This window comes from Liolophura sinensis, chromosome 1, assembly GCF_032854445.1.
Source record: "Liolophura sinensis isolate JHLJ2023 chromosome 1, CUHK_Ljap_v2, whole genome shotgun sequence".
Taxonomy (NCBI): Eukaryota; Metazoa; Mollusca; class Polyplacophora; order Chitonida; family Chitonidae; genus Liolophura; species Liolophura sinensis.
The window spans coordinates 38052458-38070886 of NC_088295.1; the positions used below are offsets into that span (position 1 = coordinate 38052458).

General features: G+C 37.8%; 2 protein-coding genes across 2 annotated transcripts; both read left to right on the top strand.

Moving 5' to 3' along the window:
- The first annotated feature begins 991 nt into the window (after positions 1-991).
- LOC135482085 (protein tfg-1-like) lies at positions 992-2833 on the top strand. The gene is made up of 3 exons (XM_064761924.1): positions 992-1148; positions 1713-1851; positions 2683-2833. Exons 1-3 carry the CDS (start codon positions 992-994, stop codon positions 2831-2833), a joined length of 447 nt encoding a protein of 148 aa, XP_064617994.1.
- Positions 2680-18177, top strand: LOC135462313 (protein transport protein Sec24C-like). Its single transcript, XM_064739651.1, has 21 exons — positions 2680-2797; positions 3575-3635; positions 3907-4734; positions 5290-5398; positions 5819-5946; positions 6703-6841; positions 7153-7268; positions 7776-7903; positions 8507-8585; positions 9021-9133; positions 9682-9892; positions 10355-10525; positions 11070-11166; positions 11439-11584; positions 11970-12108; positions 12822-13016; positions 13704-13807; positions 14135-14222; positions 14454-14557; positions 15073-15162; positions 15811-18177. The coding sequence occupies exons 2-21, from the start codon at positions 3588-3590 to the stop codon at positions 15949-15951; spliced, it is 3174 nt and encodes a 1057-aa protein (XP_064595721.1). The 5' UTR covers positions 2680-2797; positions 3575-3587; the 3' UTR covers positions 15952-18177.
- The last annotated feature ends 252 nt before the right edge of the window (positions 18178-18429 follow it).

Consider the following 18429-nt stretch of genomic DNA (forward strand, 5'->3'; position numbering starts at 1 on the left):
GGGCCAAATGCGACAAAAGTCACGCTGTCGCCATAACAGGCTGGTTTCATTTTAAAATGGGGCGCTGATCTTTAAGGCCAGCAGTCTCCCAAGGAATGTAGGTGAGACCACTGAAATTGTAGCGCACATATTCGTGTTGGTACTTTTGCAAGAGACATGAGAAAAGTGCCAGAGGTGCGAGCTGTCAGAACTCTGGCACTACTCCAAGAAAATCAAATTGAATATTATGTAGCTCTACCCAATAGTATTAGCAAAGATGTCGAGGTACCTTGAGCTACATGTGATTGGTGTTTTAGCCATACTACAGGTTCTTCATGTACATATGGACTTAAATGAGAAGCCATGCTATTTCTTCATGAGGACTAACAGGTTGCAATATTGTATGGTTACTTCATTGAGCCTTACAAGCCCATCAGGTATATGTTACAGCATATTTCATTGTGTACTTCATTTTTGTTTTCTTTCTGTACTTGTTTCTTGTTTACACCTGAACTATGTAAATAACCCCTTAAAGGTAAAGACCGCTTGAAATAAAGTCATTGTCAACTCATCAGTTACATCAGTGGAAACTGTATATAAGATGTCTTTACAATTATAAAAAAGAAAAAATTTTCTCGAACAGAATTCCATGTTTTTCTAATGTTAGAATTCTAAAGCCTGCTGAGGATGTTGGGTTGAATCACTGCTTTCAGGATCTCCAGTCACCGACAACTGAATATCCCAAAACATGTTTACAGAATATCTAATCTATGTGTACACAAGCAACTTAAAAACCTCCAACTCTAGATGCTTGATTGGCAAAGATTTAAGACTGTCGGATGGTAAGGCGTGTTAACTGTCTCTGAGCAGTGTTGTAAATGAAACAGTTAACACACTAAGGTAAGATTCAGGTCTGACTTACATGTATAATATGTGATTTATTATTTGATTCATTATACAGATGATTGAGTGAAATTAAAATACCACAGTTCTGTGACGAGATCGGCGAACTATGAACCCCCAGTATGGTAACCAGTACCAGGGAGGGTATGGACAGGGTTATGGAGTCCCATCCGCAGGCCAGCGTCCCCCAGGACCTCCATCAGGGGCACAGAACATGTACAATGGTGTTGGGATGGGGCAGAGACCACCTGGACCTCCTGGACCAGGTATATTACTATGATGCTGAGATCTTACATTCAAATTTAGGGGTTTTAGGCTACCGTACAACAGTTTACATTTTTGTTTTACCAAAACTGAAAATAATCTATTTTATGTGAAATTGTAAAAACTTGATATAAAAGCCATGGAAAACAGGAAAATCTTTAAAAAACATTAGGATGGGACAAAATAAAAAGAATGGTTTTATTTGTATTGCATTTTTGGATTTTTTAGTGTCTCTTGTAAAACATACAATAAAATAGCAATGACTTGTTCAAAAAAAAAAGCTTTGTCAAAGCCATGGGAGGTTGTTACAAAGCATATGTAGTGTACAGTAGTAGTATGTGATCTATAGCTACTAGTAATTAATATGAAAATAATTTGTGATTACTACAAGGCTTAGTACATAAAATGATGGACATGGCTAGTCATACTATGTACATTTATATATATATATACTCAGTTCAGACTTTATCTGCCGAAAAATAAATATATGTCTACATATATTTAAATATCTTAAGATTTATGTAAAATAACCTCATTAGTTGGCACCATTGATGCTCTCTTACCAGGACAATTTGGGAATCCCATGCAGACTAAGGGGGTAGTCCCTGGTCCTCCCCCAGGACAGTTTGGTCAGCCTGGCCTCATGCAGAATGGACCTGCCACAGGAACACATGGACCTCAGGGAGACCAGTATGGAATGCCCAGGTACTTATGTTTGTGAACTTACTTTTAGTGCCACTCAGTTTTAGTTAAGACTAAGTGAATATTTGAACTAAATGTTGGAAATTAATAGGCCTCAGCATGTGGGAAAAGGGTGAAGAATGGTCAGCGCGGGGTCACCGTGTCAGTAAACAACACTGTGACTGGGTGGTGGCATCATGCCTGGTGTCTTCCACATTGTATACCAGTGAAAATTTTTTAAAATTTGTATTGTGAATGTCTCTTTTGTTCTCCTTTTTTTGAATACTTAAAACATTTTGAGTCATTCTTAAATTTTCTCATGAATTTATCCAGGGAACAAAGAACTTTTTAAAAAGAAAGTTCAATTTTGTCCCTAGTTTGATATCTTAGAGCCAATAGATAATGTCATCAAAAATTTGAAAGTTACATACTTTCTTTTGTCGTTGGATGGCAGAATAACCAAAACAATGTGATTATCTAGCTTAATTGGTTGTCTTGCGCTTAACAGTGACAGGGCATTTTTATGTAATTAATTACATGATATTCTAAAAATACTATGCCGTATCCTAAAACAAGCAAACAGTTCATCAGTAACAATGAAAGACCTGATGAAGAAAATGATGTAAAGATTTCGTTGCAAATTTCCTCTCCAACCAGATTTACATCCTTTCCATGCAAATCATTTTTACAATTTTGATGCGTTTGAGAATTTTCCAATCACACCATAAATAGTCTTTACTGCCTTCCTTATAAAGTCAGATTTGTACAGTCACATTTTCAAGACTATAAACACAAACTGGAATATCTCCTACGTTTGGGGAATAGTATATTGTTTACACCTCTTGTATGTTTCAGGCCACTTGGTCCTGGTCAAGGTCAGTATCAGCGCCCGATGGGGCCAGGAGCTGCATCAGGCTATGGTGGACCCCCAGGACCCCCAAGAGGACCCCAGCCGGGTGCTACAAATCAGGTCAGAGTTACTTCAGATGTGAAAAACCTGGCTTAGTGACCTCCTTATTTGATTTTCAGTGATAATTGAATACCTTGGTCCTCATATTAAGCTTGAACTATGCATGTTCCCAAATAGGTTCATAGAAGTAATATGAAAGTTGAATTAGATTTTGCCAAATTATTATACAGGTATTTTGTTGTTTGACAGTATATATGAAATATCTTGTGGCCTTAGTGTGGATGTTATTAATTCAACCCCGCTGTTGCAAGCTGACTTTTCAAACAACATTGAGTGTGTCAGGCAACACACCAGCTAGTACGTTTACCTCCCAAAGTAATATCATTTCATGCTGTTTATGTATACAAATAAAAGATTTTGAGTTCGTTTACCTGTTAGATTTGCTTCCTGAATTATATAAAAGTGAATTATGGGGATTTTCTTCAGTGATAAAGGTGTTTTTTTGCACAGTTTATAGATATCGCTTTGGTTTTTACATGGGTTATGTTTTACAACAAGTTGAAAAAGAAACACTTGTTTCAAAATGTTCCAATCCTTTGGATTTGACAAAGTATGAAAAAAGGTTCAGCTGTATCGGGTTGCACAACAAACACCGCTATGGTGGTGTTAAACCCTTAATCCCTTGTAGCTTACACCTATATCTTCGAACAATTTATGTGTACAGCACAGTTGGGGCTTGTTTGTCCTTTATGTCTGTATGCTGTACATGTAGGTAATTATCTTACATGTGTCTGATGTGTTTGGAATACACTAGAATCCATGTTTGCTTTTATTCAGATGACAAATCAAAATGGGATCAATGCATTTGTCAGGCCCTCTGAGAGGTCAACACCCAATGGTGAGTTCTTTGTCTGATTCAATTATTGTTCAGGACTTAGCTTTAAGTCTTAATTGTATAAGTCTCTGAACACCCCTATGTGTTAATACAGGGGTTAAAAGCTAAATGTTTGTAGATGAACTGATGAGTCCCATTTAATTGCATATCCCTATTACACAAAAAAGGGTACCAAATAGACCATTGCTTCAGACTTATAATTTTCTGTCTCTTGATGTTATACCTATTTGAGCTTTGGTTTACTAGCCTTTTTTCATGTATCATTTTTCTGCAGGGTAACCAAGGTCATCCTCAAAGCAGTATGGCAGGACCTCCTAGTAGTATGTCTGGGCCCCCAAGTAGTATGACCGGACCCCAAACCAATATGCAAGGACCCCCACATAGCATGTCCGGACCTCCTAATATGTCAGGGCCTCCAAACAGCATGTCTGGACCTCTGAGTAGTATGTCTGGACCTCCGAGTAGTATGTCTGGACCTCCGAGTAGTATGTCTGGACCGCCAAGTAGTATGGCTGGACCGCCAAGTAGTATGGCTGGACCACCAAGTAGTATGGCTGGTCCTCCAAATAGTATGATGGGACCCCCAAGTAGCTATGGCCCACCGTCAGGGCCACATCAAATGGGAGGCCGAGGACCCCCAAGTGGACATGCACAACAACAGATGGGTGGACCACCTCCCTCAAGTATGGCTGGACCACCTGCTTCCAGTTTGCCTGGACCACCCTCAGGATTTGGGCCACCCTCTGGCCCAGTAGGTGGTCCTCCTCAAGGTGCAAGTCAGATGAACATGGGCCCACCTTCTGGACCTATGAACATGGGCCCACCCTCTGGGCAAATGGGCATGGCCCAGCCTGGTATGAACACATCCCAAAACCAGTACAATTACGGGGGTCAGCAGCCAGGTATGCCCCCACTTCCTGGTGGACAGCAGCCACCCATGGGTGGACAGTTCCCACCTGGTCCAGGTCAAGGCCAGTACATGAGCGGTCAAACCAGCCCAGGCTATGGGCAGCAGAATTTTAACTATGGAACAAACCAGGGGCAAAGACCAATGGCTCAACCCCCACAGAAACGTCTGGACCCCAACCAGATGCCTAGCCCAGTAAGTCAGCAGTCTAATCAAATCTGAATGAATGCTGGTTTGAACATTTCCCAAAACTTCACAAAACTTTATAAATATATTGGTACCTCTCATTACCAGCGATAACCGTTATTACCATTAACATCACCGAATGCCACTGAAACTCATTCAGCATCCTTTACAAAATTAAAAATTACTCCCCCCCCCCCACCATAATAAATTTAAATTTATTGTTAATAATTATTCTCTTCCTAAAATGTACAAGGTTTAGATTCTACACATCAGACATGGTGGGACATTTATTTGCTTACTAAAGGCCTGTTGGAAAGCTGTCTCTGCAAAATTATATGTGTACACATTTCAACACCTCGCAGTCGGTGACTTCATTGTTGATGATTAAGGGTCAGGTATGGTTATTAACATTCATTAATTTCTTTCTCTAGTAAGAATATCATATTGTTGAGATTTCATTCTTTAAATCTGCAAAATGAACATTTTATATGAAATTGGCCATAAATCTGGATTTTTGTTTTCTTTTTCTGTTCCCTTACGAATTTGTTTGCCCTGATTTGACAGATTCAAGTGATAGAAGATGATAAAAACAACAAAAGTGGCATATTTCAGACACAAGGACGGGGCATAGTACCGCCTTTAGTCACAACAGACTTTACCACACAAGATCAAGGTACTGGTATAATTTATTTCTTACCTGGGAACACAGTTGCATTTCTTTTTTAAATAAATTAGTAAGTAATATGGACTTTTTCTCGATTTATTTTTCTCAGGGCATAGGTGGCAAGAAATTGTTTACACTGCTCATTTGTGTGGAATAACATAAAATTCACTAGAGAAACATGTTCACGTAACTTGCACCATTGAGAATGTTTACCTGCAACCTAGGAATGTTGGTTTTCTCTGGTTACTCGTTTTTTCTTTCACTCATGAAATTGGTAGCCATTGTATAAGTGGCCAATGTGGCCATAAGCTATCATCATTCATTCATTGCAAGAGGGAAAATTTCTTAAGAATGATATTAAACAAGAATGAAATAAATAAATACATAAATATTGTGGTTTTAATATGAGTATGATTTTTGTAATTCCAGGCAACAGTAACCCACGCTTTTTGCGCTCCACAATGTATAACATACCCTGTACATCTGATATGATGAAGAGTAGCCAAATCCCCTTTGGTCTCACTATTACCCCTTTTGCAAGGCTACATGAATCAGAGGTAAGTCAACAGTTCCACACTGTAAAGTTGCATGTAAGGTAAATGACAAAAAAATCACCCCAAAAAATGTAGTTTTCAGTGGCATAAAAAAAACCCATAAAATAATTTTCATCCTTACAAAATGCGTAATTTAATCATGGGGAAATTTTAGGTTATTTACCATGTGTGCAGGCTGTGTATTTATTCATCTAGTTTAGGCATTTTAATACAAGTCCCACACTAATGAGTAACAAGTTAATGTCTTGTCCAAACTAAAGTTGATACTTAGGAATGGTTGTTCAAATATGTACTGAGAGTTACAGTAAATTGGACTTAAATCTTAACACTGGCCTTATCCTGATGAAAAAAAACGAGTAGGACTGTTACATGTGACTCCTGAATAATGGGGCCCTGGATCTAGATCTGAAGCATTGTTGCAGAACATCAGGTTTCTGTGACCTCTAACGTTTTGAATTTGTGTGTCAATTCAGCTCTGTTTATTTTGCTTTTAATTTTATTTTTAATCATAGTGACTTTGAATTTATTTTGTGTGTATTTGTTACTGAATACTCCATCTCATTCTGCTGTAGAATTTGTAGAAAGCATGCATACATTTGACAGGACAAAGGTGTAACATGAGCATGTAATCTAGGAATATAACATTGACTTGTTATACACTGAAAAAATTATTGAGTATTTCAGCAACAGTTAAAAAATATAAGTAATGAAATACACTTACATGTACTGAGTGAGTGTGTGTTTACTGTTATGTTGTAGCACCCACCCCCTATCATGAACCTGGGGGAGATAGGCCCTGTGAGGTGTAAGAGATGTAAAGCCTATATGAACCCTTACATGCAGTTTATAGATGGAGGACGCAGGTTCCAGTGTGTTTTTTGTGGGGCAGCCACAGATGGTAAGCCATGTCTGATGTCTGACTCAGACACCTACTGACTCGTGTACTTCTGGATTTTCTGTCATGCAATAATACTATGTTATATTTTTACTATCTTGCTTTGTTTATTATTTATGTGTGTAAAAAGAGCACATCATTTGTTGATGGGATAATTATGTGAACAACTTATGCAAGTGGTATAGTCTTAGAGAAACTATTCTATGATAAATGACTTTCTAAATATATTTCTGATTGGCATAGTTTACAAGATGTATTCATGCTAAAACTGTAACATAATATTCTTGTGTTGTTGTTGTTTTGTTTTTTTGCAGTTCCTCAAGAGTATTTCAATCACTTAGACCACACAGGGAGGAGAGTGGATAGCTATGATAGACCAGAACTCTGCCTGGGCTCTTATGAATTTGTTGCCACCAAAGACTACTGCAAGGTATTTATGTGTACAATTTCTTAAACTTGTTTTTGCATCCACTTTCATATGATTACATGTATGTTCAGTTTTGCAACCTTCCTGTTGACTTGACTGTAGTGAATTGTACTCACACAAAATGGTTTATAGGGGTTTAAGAATTTTCCAAGTAACAGAAAACAGAATCCGGGTGAGTTAGGAATGAATAAATTGACCAGTTACTAGAGTAAAACATTACCGTATCTGTCATAGCAAACATCATGTTTGACATAGAAAATATGAGGTATTCATACTCAGTTGTCATGAACTTTGTTTCCATATTTTTGTAACTTTGCCAGCCTTGGAATGGCATTGTAAAATGTACGTGTAAGTTGCACCACAAAATAATATTTCTTTGTGGATCCATGTGCTGTAGGTACGTTACTGAACTTTAGTAGCATGTATGAGTGGTTTTTCATGCAAACTAGAACTTCCTTTCATTTTGTTGCAATGTTCTGTACTACATACTGGTATAATTTATACTTCCAGAATGGAACTTTGCCAAATTCGCCAGCTTTCATATTTATGATTGACGTGTCCTACAATAGTGTAAAAAGTGGACTGGTTCATTTGATTTGTCAACATTTAAAAGACGATGTTTTGGTGAATCTACCAAGGTAAATATAGACAAGCAGCTGCTCGAATGTATTGTGACTTATGTAGGTAAACTTTCAGAAGTATGTCAGTGTTCCTTCTACCTTTATTGCCTATACAGAAACTCATATGTTAAATTGAGGTGTGATATGTCATCCACAAAATTCACAGTGGGAATTTGTTTCATGAATATATTTGAGAAGCTGGTGTCAGATTGTTGGAATATGACCTGATTTGAACTTTACATATAGTTCTGTATAGAAATTGTAATATGTTTATATGTATGCTTTTAAAAAGTATTTGGTTTTAAATGTATTCAGGGGGCCTCCGTGGCTCAGTTGGTTGGCGCGCTAGCGCAGCATAATGACCGAGGAGTCTCTCACCAATGCGGTCCCTGTGAGTTCAAGTCCAGCTCATGCTGGCTTCCTCTCCGGCCGTACATGGGAAGGTCTGCCAGCAACCTGCAGATGGTCGTGGGTTTCCCCTGGGCTGTGCCCGGTTTGCACCCACCATAATGCTGACCACCGTCGTATAAGTGAAATATTCTTGAGTATGGCGTAAAACACCAATCAAAAAAAATAAACAAATAAATGTATTCAAATTTATGGAATTTTTGTCATTATCAGAGAAATAGGTGCTGAGGAGTCAGAAATACAAGTTGGATTTGTCACCTATAGTAAAGAGTTACACTTCTATAATGTGAAGGTAGGTTTGTGAAAGAAAGTCCATTCATAAAGTGTTCTGATTTCTGAACAGGTGTGCAGCAAAATTTAATTTTCAGCTGAGGCAACAGCTCCTCTAAGTTTCTCAGTCTGTCTGTCGATCGATTTGTATTTTGGTGAAATTTTTGACAGCTTATCTCTTCACATGTACCATTCACATTACAATGGCCTCAGTACAAGACGACATCAACCTTTCGCAAGATATCTGTTGCAAATTTGCACTAATGCAATTCAGAATTTTAACCTGAAACTATGTGAACCTTTTCTTCAGATCATATTTTCCCTAGCATTTCTTCACAGTGAAAATACTTCTGATAGTTAAGCTAAATTGTGAATTTGCTAAAGAATGTTTTGACTTTGTCACATTTATACATGATACTTGATGAATATTTATGATGGTGATGATGTTGTATTTCAGTCAAGCTTGGCTCAGCCCCAGATGTTGGTGGTCTCTGACCTGGAGGATGTATTTGTTCCATTGTTAGATGGATTCCTAGTCAAGCTGTCAGAGTCAGAGGCTGTCATTGATAGGTAACAAGCCAATTCACTGGTATAGTTTATAAATACATGTTGCTGGAAAGTTCTCTTCAAAGTGGGGAATATTTTTTTCGTCCACATATCTCAGTAGATTCCTGGAGAATTGGTTTGTTTTGCTTTTATCTTTAGATGGATTTCTTTTCAAGCCTCTGTCAGAGCTAAGGTTATTTAGCAGTTCAGTGTTCTATTTTAGCTACTGGGAAAATTTTCTTTGGAATGAGCATGAAATAGGAACTGAAAGAGGTTTAAGGTGTGATTTTTTGAAAATCTCTACAGCTTCCATCACAGAAATAAATATTAATGAAAGGGAGGAGCATACACTGAAAATATGTGTCAGACTTTTTTAACAGATGTCTTAAGTAAAACCCCTTCATCAATTTTGTAAAATGTTATAGAAAACGCTGCAAGAGGTCTTGAAGTAAGGGCATGCACACATAGTTTTTTTTTTTTTTGTGCATTAGACTGAAGATTTAACTGACTAAACCTTACTACATCAGTGAGTTTTAGGATATTTAGCTACATTGAGATGATCTGTCTTTCAGCCTGCTCTCTCAAATCCCTGGCATGTTTGCTGACTCGCGGGAAACAGAGGTTGTCTTGGGTCCTGTCATCCAGGCCGGCTTAGACGCTCTCAAATCTGCAGACCGGGCAGGCAAGCTGTTCATATTCCATACATCTTTACCTATAGCTGAGGCTCCAGGAAAACTGAAAAACAGGGACGACCGAAAACTGCTTGGGACAGAGAAAGAAAAGGTATCAATTTTGAGAACAGCACATCTACATACACTAGCAGATGACTTTATGACTTCAGTGGTTTTGATTTTTTTATGCTCAGCAGAAATGGTAAATATTGTTTGTCAAAAAACTTGCTTAGCAACAAACTAGTGGTGCTTCTAATGAGGGCCTGTCAGTGTATTTGTACAACTTTAATCCTGCCAAGCAAGAGCATTGGTTGTTTAGTAACCATTTTAAACCTAACTGTTGTAAGTAGATGTATTAGATAGGTGACATATGTTCAGTTCTTCTGTTTCTGCTGTCATGGAAACGTGAATACTTCATGTCGTCCAAACCTATTTCTTTCATGAAATTTCTATGACTTATTGATATAGGCTTCAGAGTCCTGTCTTATGTTTGTGACACTATCCTGACACACTCTATTTGCATATGACATGTCCTTGGAGACTGATTTTTCCTACTTTGACTTTCTGTTTGCAGACCATACTGACACCTCAGGGTAACTTCTACACCAAGCTGGGTCAGGAGTGTGTGGCAGCAGGATGCTGTGTGGACCTTTTCCTCTTCCCTAACTCATACATGGACCTGGCCTCCATGGGAGAAGTACCCAGGCTCACTGGAGGGAATGTCTACAAGTATAACTACTTTCAAGTAAGCCTCATTTTCAAGGAAACACAAGTGTCATCTGCTATACCTTTTACCATATAGAATTTCTTCTCTTTTGTGAAACATTTCACTGGACTTTCATATTGAATCCAGTTAACTATATAACATGTGCGCTGTAGAGTGTCGTACTGTTAGAGTGATAGTATGCATACCAAAACAACCATAAAACACACAAGGCAGTGTAGTGTTCATTGAAAGAATGAGTTATCATTCAGTCAGTCAGTACATGTACAAATTGTTCTAAAAGATGACATTTCATCAATTGTTTACATATAACAAGAATTAGTAAGGATCAAAATCATTTTCACTCCAATAATAATTTTCGGGACTTTACCAAATAATTGATTCATTGTCTTTGTCTTTTTTCTCCTATTTATGGCGTGAAACACCAATCAAATAAATAAATAATTTAATAATTATTTTCTCTTGAAATTGGCTGTTCTTGTGTAGTTTAAACAAGTGAAAAAAAATACTTGAACAGAGCACTAACACCATTAAATGAATGAATCAACTTTGTCTATTTTCTCAGGCTGACTTGGAAGGTGAGAGATTCCTGAGTGACCTGAAGAAGACGGTACAACGACCGATTGCATTTGATGCCATTATGAGAGTGCGCACTAGTACAGGTAAGTCTCTGTGTTAGTAAATGAATTCTGTAGAATTGATTAGTCAACCCTCTTGGGATGTCTAATGGGTTTGAATAAAGAATTTTACAGCTGTTAACATTGAATGAAAACTGTTTTGCATCAAACCTGTACCTGGTAATTGGAATTAAAATAGTTGACATCGTGTGCTCTTGACCACACCAGCTGTAAATAAATTGTCAGTATGCATGCTAGGTGTCTGTTGTTAGATGTACTTTAGTCACATATAAATTCCTTGTTTTTTTTCACACCAGGCATCCGTCCTGTGGATTTCTATGGTAACTTCTACATGTCCAACACAACTGATGTGGAGCTAGCTGCCATTGACTGTGACCAGGCTGTCACTGTGGACATCAAACATGATGACAAGCTGAATGAAACAGAGGGAGCTTATATACAGGTACATGACCATCTTTTAGTTAAAACATTTGAACTGGGAAGCTCATGAAATGTTTGTCACTATTTTTTACACAGTGCAAGCTGAGTCTTAAGAACAGAATCTGATGGCAGAAGATAAATGTTCTTTTACCAGATGAATGTATTTATAGCTTGCATCTAAAATCTTTAGCCATATTGTGGTGTAAAAGTGATTTGCATATTTTTAGAGAATAGCTTCACACAGTGTATGTGTAGTTCTCAAAAGAATTAGCTGGCAGCATTTACTGGCTCAGATAGGAAACAGGCTATTCACCTGATGATGTGATGCAATTTAACCTAGACATAATCGTGATCTACATAAACCCTGTAGTCGTTTGCTCACTATGTTCTGTTTTGCCTGTGATCAGGTTGCGACGCTGTACACAAGTGTCAGTGGCCAGAGACGGCTGAGGATACACAATTTGTCCCTGAACTGCTGTACCCAGATGGCTGACCTGTTCAGGAACTGTGAGCTGGACACCATGATCAACCTTATGGCCAAACAAGGTAGGATCAGTCATGAAGTTTCAGCATAGAAAGTTATTTAGGTACATGGGAAGTGAGTCACTGTTTTGAAACAATGCTTCCTTACTGGTTCAAGTTTGAAGCGTGGCTTGAATGTGATCAGTTCTCATGGTCTTAGGGCCATGCAAATTTTGAGACAATTCTTAGGGCTAAGAAGGAAAATGCAGTAATTGTGGGTGCAAAATTCCAATAAACCTAAACATGGCACTGGACTTTTGTGCATTGTGTGAGACATGCATATATTGAGACATGCTCAAATTTACAACTAGTTAATTCGCCTGAGGCTTTAGGGAAGTTTGTCATTTGGTGACTGGTGATGGGGTTAAGTTGTTTCAACCCATAACCCTGACTGTGGTAGTATAAGAAAATATAATTTTTTTCTTATTACTTTAAGCACATTTGTTGTTAAGTAGAGTAATAAAATTAAACCCTGTTTCATTGTTTAAAAAAAAAATGGAATTCAACCAACCTACATGTACATGGATTTATTGTAGTTTAATATGCATGGTCAAATTGCCTGAATAAAGATTACAAGAATTTTGCATGAATTCAGGAATTTAATGAGTTCGAGTAGCAGTCATCAGTCATTTTTGACGTCTGGTTGATAAAATTGGCTGCAACAGAAACCCTCTGCTGGTACTTTACACTGAACTTGCACCCACTCTGTTTTTTAACTGAACCACTTTTTGTTGCAGCAATCCGTAATGTGTTGAACCACAACCCTAAGCACGTGCGAGAGGAGATCATGACACAGGTTTCTAACATCCTGGCATGTTACAGGAAGAACTGTGCCAGTCCCTCCTCAGCAGGCCAGCTGATCCTGCCCGAGTGTATGAAACTGCTGCCTCTCTACGGCAACTGTATCCTGAAGAGTGACGGCATTCAGGGAGGTATGCTTTACTTTTACCACAGTGCAGAGAAACTTCTAGGCTTCTGATTTGTCAGTCCACTTGAATGGGCTACTCACCAAGCAGGCGAGAAATGCAGCCTCGCATGATGGATATTTTATCGGTATAGCAGCGTGTACCCACAGATAAAAACAACATAACATCTTTTTGAGAGAATGACTTTAAAACTTAATTCAAGTGAATTTAAACATGACTCACTAGCTGGTCACCTATATAAAAGGCAAAGCGTCTGTGAAAAAAGGGCCTGGTTTGCCTGAGGTAATCGTCTTCCTCCATGAAATATTAGAGCAAATACCCATGCAACACACTGGTATAACTTATGGTATCATGTCGTGTTGTTATCCAACTCTGGAAGGGCTGGTGTCAGAAGATTTATCATGTAGCATGTGTGATGTAAATGGTCTGCATGATGCTAGATTCATTTTTCACTTCCAGTAAACTCAACTCAAGTATTTTTCCATATAGCACAAGAACTTCTCAAAGAAATGCTTGGTAACAGCTCAATCCTCGTTGACTTCAACTTACTTGGTAGTTTGGTGTCATGCCATCTTGTGTACTTTTGTGCGACTTGAAATTGAAAACAGTTTTTATATCAGAGCATTTGAAAGCTTTATAACTGTATTGAGTATATTGTATCTGACAAGTGAGTGGTTGGTTTTTGCTTTCAAGGCTCTGATATATCCACTGATGACAGAAGTTACCTAATGCTTATGATCAACTCCATGAATGTGCGAGCATCACAGGTGTTCTTCTATCCCAGATTACTGCCTTTGGTAAGTACAAAAATATTGGTCTGATTTTCTCGTCAGTCTCTGATTAAAAGCTTATTTCACTTCAGGGAACATTACTCTGTTATATCCAAACCAATTTTCTGTTCCCTAGGCAACAAGTTGATTTTGAGCTGCTTTAAAAAATTCTACATATGATTGTTTTCCCTCCAAATTCGTATGTAGCTTAAAGGAATTGCCAGGGGTTGTTTTTAGCTATGAAAAAGTGTATAATTAATGATAGTATGTGAAAGATCAGTTTATTATAAAATGAAAATGAAGCTGAAATGGTTGAGCAGCTGCTGTAAATCATAAATATTTTGTGTACCACAGCATGACTTGGATGAAGACGGTGACTCAATGCCATCTGCTATTCGCTGTTCTGTGGACAGGCTAGAGGAAAATGGGGTCTATTTGCTGGGTAAGTTAGAATGTCATGAAATTTTTGTCCAAGGAAAAAAAATATTGACATTAATTTAATAATGATATACATATGTATAGAACCCTTCACTTTTGCAACTTTAATAACTAATTTTGGGAAATACATGTAAATAACTGATGTGGGCAAGCTTTATCAATTTCTGTTCATGAAGTTAATTTATTGTTATTGGTTTTCAAATGGTATTATTTATGAGACATTTTGTTATTGCAGAGAATGGTGTGTCAATGTTTATGTGGATTGGTCACAATGCCAGCCCAGAATGGATACAGAATGTGTTCGGAGTTCAGTCAGCAGCCCAGGTGGATATTGATAAGGTGAGAACTGGATGTGTATAAAGATAATATGCTCTGGTAAGTCTGGAACAGTAGCCTGTAGTAGGCACATTATTGATTGATTAAGTGTAACAGCATTGTTATTAATGCTTTTGGGCATAGTTTGTACATCATATTAAAAAAAGAAATGGGTGTTGTTGTTTTACCCTGGCTTTTTTTTGTCTAACCAATACTGTGACTTGGAAGAAAAATCTGATGAAAGTATATGTAGATACATGTAAGAATCAATAAAGTAAAAAAAAAAAAAAAAGAATAACACCATTTTCAGTGCATTTTCTGAACTATATTCCAGAAGGGACATTGTGGCAGGCAGATGTATGTTTCATTGGTCACAGAAATGAATCTTGTATGATTAAAGTAACTTGAAGAATTTGTTACTGTTCATGTGGTATTATATGGATTGTTGTAACCCTGTTCCACAACTAATGCCACAGATTGCCGTGTATTAAACTCAAATTGTTTTAAATGTTTTAATTTTATTTCTACTTATACCACAGTGCACTCTGTTGGTACTGGACACGCCAACATCAAAGAGGGTGAATGGTATAATACAGAAGATCCGTGCTGAAAGGAGCAGATACATGAAGGTGAGAGGGAAAAAAACCAGTAGAATGTAGTGATACAGTGGTAATCTATTCTTACAATACTGATGTTGAAAACTATTCATTTTGTTGTATTCTGTTTGTTGGTCTGACTGCCACTGGTTGCAGATTCATTGACCACCCAGAGAAATCAGCATGACACCCAAATGTTGTGAGCGTCAGGCCATTTGGCACAGGTTTATGTTTTCTCTGTGTGTGTGTGTGAGTGGTGAATGAAATGGGCATATTACTGGCTTCACATGCCTGGGCTGATTGGAACATATGGCTGTGCAGTTACAGGCATTGTCATGGAAAACATCGTGGAATAGATAGGATTACTTCCACCACCATTTGAAACACTAAATTGTCTCACATTGTACTGCTGTGTATATTTGTGAAAGTCATTGATTGCATATCACTGGGCTCCTAACAGGTGAGGTGTTACCATATGGCTCCATCGTTGAGTTTGTAGAGCGGAAGGGCTTTGCACTCTAGGTTGAGAATTTGTGTCACTTGAGCCATTAATTTTGATGGTCTTGATTTTTCATTGTAGGTAACCATACCTGTTCAGTACTACTGTGTCTTGCTTAAAATTGAGCACCTGTGTTGATTTTGACCATATTTTAAAACCTTGGTTATCTTTTCGTTTTTCAGCTGACTGTGGTGAGACAGCGTGATAAGTTGGAGCCCTGGTTCAACCACTTCCTGGTAGAGGACAAGGGGCTATCAGGCAGTGCCTCCTATGTGGATTTCCTCTGTCATATACATAAAGAGATCCGCAACTTGCTCAGTTAAAGCCATGACAGCGCCATCCTTAATAATCTGCACAAGAGCAGAAAACAACTGTGTGATATAGCTGAGAAATCAAGGAGAGGTTTCATTTTGTCAGGTGTATAACTATACTAAGCATGCCTCACTGACAGAAGATCTCTGGTGTTAAGGGAAGTAACTCTCATCTCCTTGCCCTCTGCAGAACTGCATGTCTTTGGGAGGTAAATGTTGGCATGTACGACTTGGAGATGTCTGTTATCTTAGAGACGGCCTTAAAAAGGGAAGTGTGGAAAGAATTAATGAAGATCTTTGTTTACAATGAAATGTAAACCGTACAGCAAAATGTTGACAGAAGTGTAAAATATGACTGTAAAGTCATCTATTTTCTGATACAAATGCCATCCAATGCTTTGAGACTGGGCCATATTACATACGGAGCATATAAAGTATTTGTGCCACCTTTTTTGAAAAATTCAATAATCATGAAATCTGCTTATGAAAATGCACAAATATGGAATTACCTAAATTTCTGTACATTTCAACAGTTCGCATTCTGCAAATGGATGTGTGTGGATTGTCATTATTCTCATTATGAGATGCTGTCACCAAGATGCCAAATGTACATCATTCTAACTTTGTTTCACATCTGAGAAAACATACACACCCCTTGGCTACGATGTTCTTTTTCTGCTGATAGCTCAGTGCAACCCTTACTGGAAAACTGTTGTGTGTAACTTCTAATATGGGACACACACAGTAGTTCTCCATGAGTATGTGTAGAACCATCACGGGGAAAAAATCCAATAATTGAACTGGAGTTTTTTTCTTGCTAAATACAAGTGAAGATTTGAACAGAAAAGATATCTCACATTTCATATTTTATGCATGCTGTTATTAGCCTAACCATAGATATTTATGATATTTCATTGTGTCTTTGTTGATTTTTGTTTTCAATGATTTGTCATTGCCACATCATCCTGTATGAAAATAATATACCACTTAAGAGAATCACTAACCTGGAAACATTTACACCACAAGCTTGATATGTTCATACGGCGTGCTAATGTAGAACATACGTGTATGTTAAAAGGTTGAATATGAAAGAGAAGTCAGGTCTTATATTATTGTACATATGCTTTACATTGTATATAATACACACATGTATTCTATCTGGCATTTTAGTTGCAATAATTTTGTTGTTTTTCCAACTAACTCCTATCTGTGGTACATGTATTGCTAATTAGGTGTGACATATTTTAATGTTTTACTTTTTCTTTGCAAAGATCTGCCTGTTCATAATGTAAGAAATAGTATTCTTGGGACGGGGAATGGGAATGGGGAAAAGGGCCGCAATTATGGGAACGACCAGTGGAAATAAGCTGATTTAGGCAATATATGAGAAAAAACTGATTCTCACTATAGCAAAATAAACATAGAGCAAATTAAACGTGCTTGCATCATCTTCGCTTTTAGTTCAGCTGACACATGATAAGAAGATGACCAGAAGGTTTTCTGATAATACATGTATCGGAAGGAACATGTATTGACTATGAGCCGGAGTCTGTTCATGCTAGCTTAGCTTATATATATACACCTTCATGTGAGGCTTAATACTGAGTTTTATCGCTTGACCTGTTTGTTGCTATTGTACATGCAATGAACTACATGTACATCTTACACTTGAAATACGACAATGAAAAAAATTGAGCTGTTTAATTTAGGCGACGGAAATGTAGACCAGTGAACTTAAAATATTAATTTATAGAGTTTTGTGTCGGACAGTTGTTATTGTGTTAAATGTTTTCTGGTGATAAACAAAGTGGACACCTGAATGAATGACGTGTGGTTACATGTGGCTGTGGCTGATATTTTGAGTACTTGTGTGACTGTTTTAGGTACTATTGCGTAACGTGATATACTCTGTGGTATTTGGGGTTATTTTCTTCACCGTTACGCTTTGACAGGCACGTGTTCTTCTGCCTAAGCATGTTCTGGAGTTGTGGAATGGTTAGGTTCTTTATGGAACCTGACTGGAAGGTTGGGTTGTGTATGGTTGCAAAGTATACATCGGTGTGTCTGTGGCTCTAGGGCATACTTGTTTCTGGAATTTCGGAGCCATCGAGTACTCGAGCGGTTGTGGTATAAATGGGATTGTCCGTGTTCACGTGAAAATTTGGCAAGACATTATAACCTGTACAAACATGATCATTCAACTGTTAAAAACTGCCTGTACAAATAAACTATTTCTTATATCACATATCTGTGTTTTGTTATAGCTACTTTCAGTGGAAAAGCAAACATCACTCTGGTCCATTCTAGATACCTCGAGACTTGCCATCTTGGAGAACTAAGATAGTGAAAAAGTTCTCGATATTTCCCCTTTCCTCTGTCGAGAAGTTTGTCTGACGTGGTTGTCCTTCTGGTTTCCTTCGTCGGATAGCATTTATTTTATTTGCTTGGGATAACTGAAAGATTCGAGAACAGCCTCTGGACGACACAGAT

Excerpts from the sequence above, each read along its gene's own strand:
- LOC135482085 (XM_064761924.1), top strand. The coding sequence starts at position 992 with ATGAACCCCCAGTATGGTAACCAGTACCAGGGAGGGTATGGACAGGGT. Across the intron at positions 1,149-1,712 it reads ACCTGGACCTCCTGGACCAG|GACAATTTGGGAATCCCATG; the intron begins GTATATTACTAT and ends CTCTCTTACCAG. Across the intron at positions 1,852-2,682 it reads GACCAGTATGGAATGCCCAG|GCCACTTGGTCCTGGTCAAG; the intron begins GTACTTATGTTT and ends TGTATGTTTCAG.
- LOC135462313 (XM_064739651.1), top strand. The coding sequence starts at position 3,588 with ATGGGATCAATGCATTTGTCAGGCCCTCTGAGAGGTCAACACCCAATG. Across the intron at positions 14,223-14,453 it reads AAATGGGGTCTATTTGCTGG|AGAATGGTGTGTCAATGTTT; the intron begins GTAAGTTAGAAT and ends TTGTTATTGCAG. Across the intron at positions 15,163-15,810 it reads AAAGGAGCAGATACATGAAG|CTGACTGTGGTGAGACAGCG; the intron begins GTGAGAGGGAAA and ends TTCGTTTTTCAG.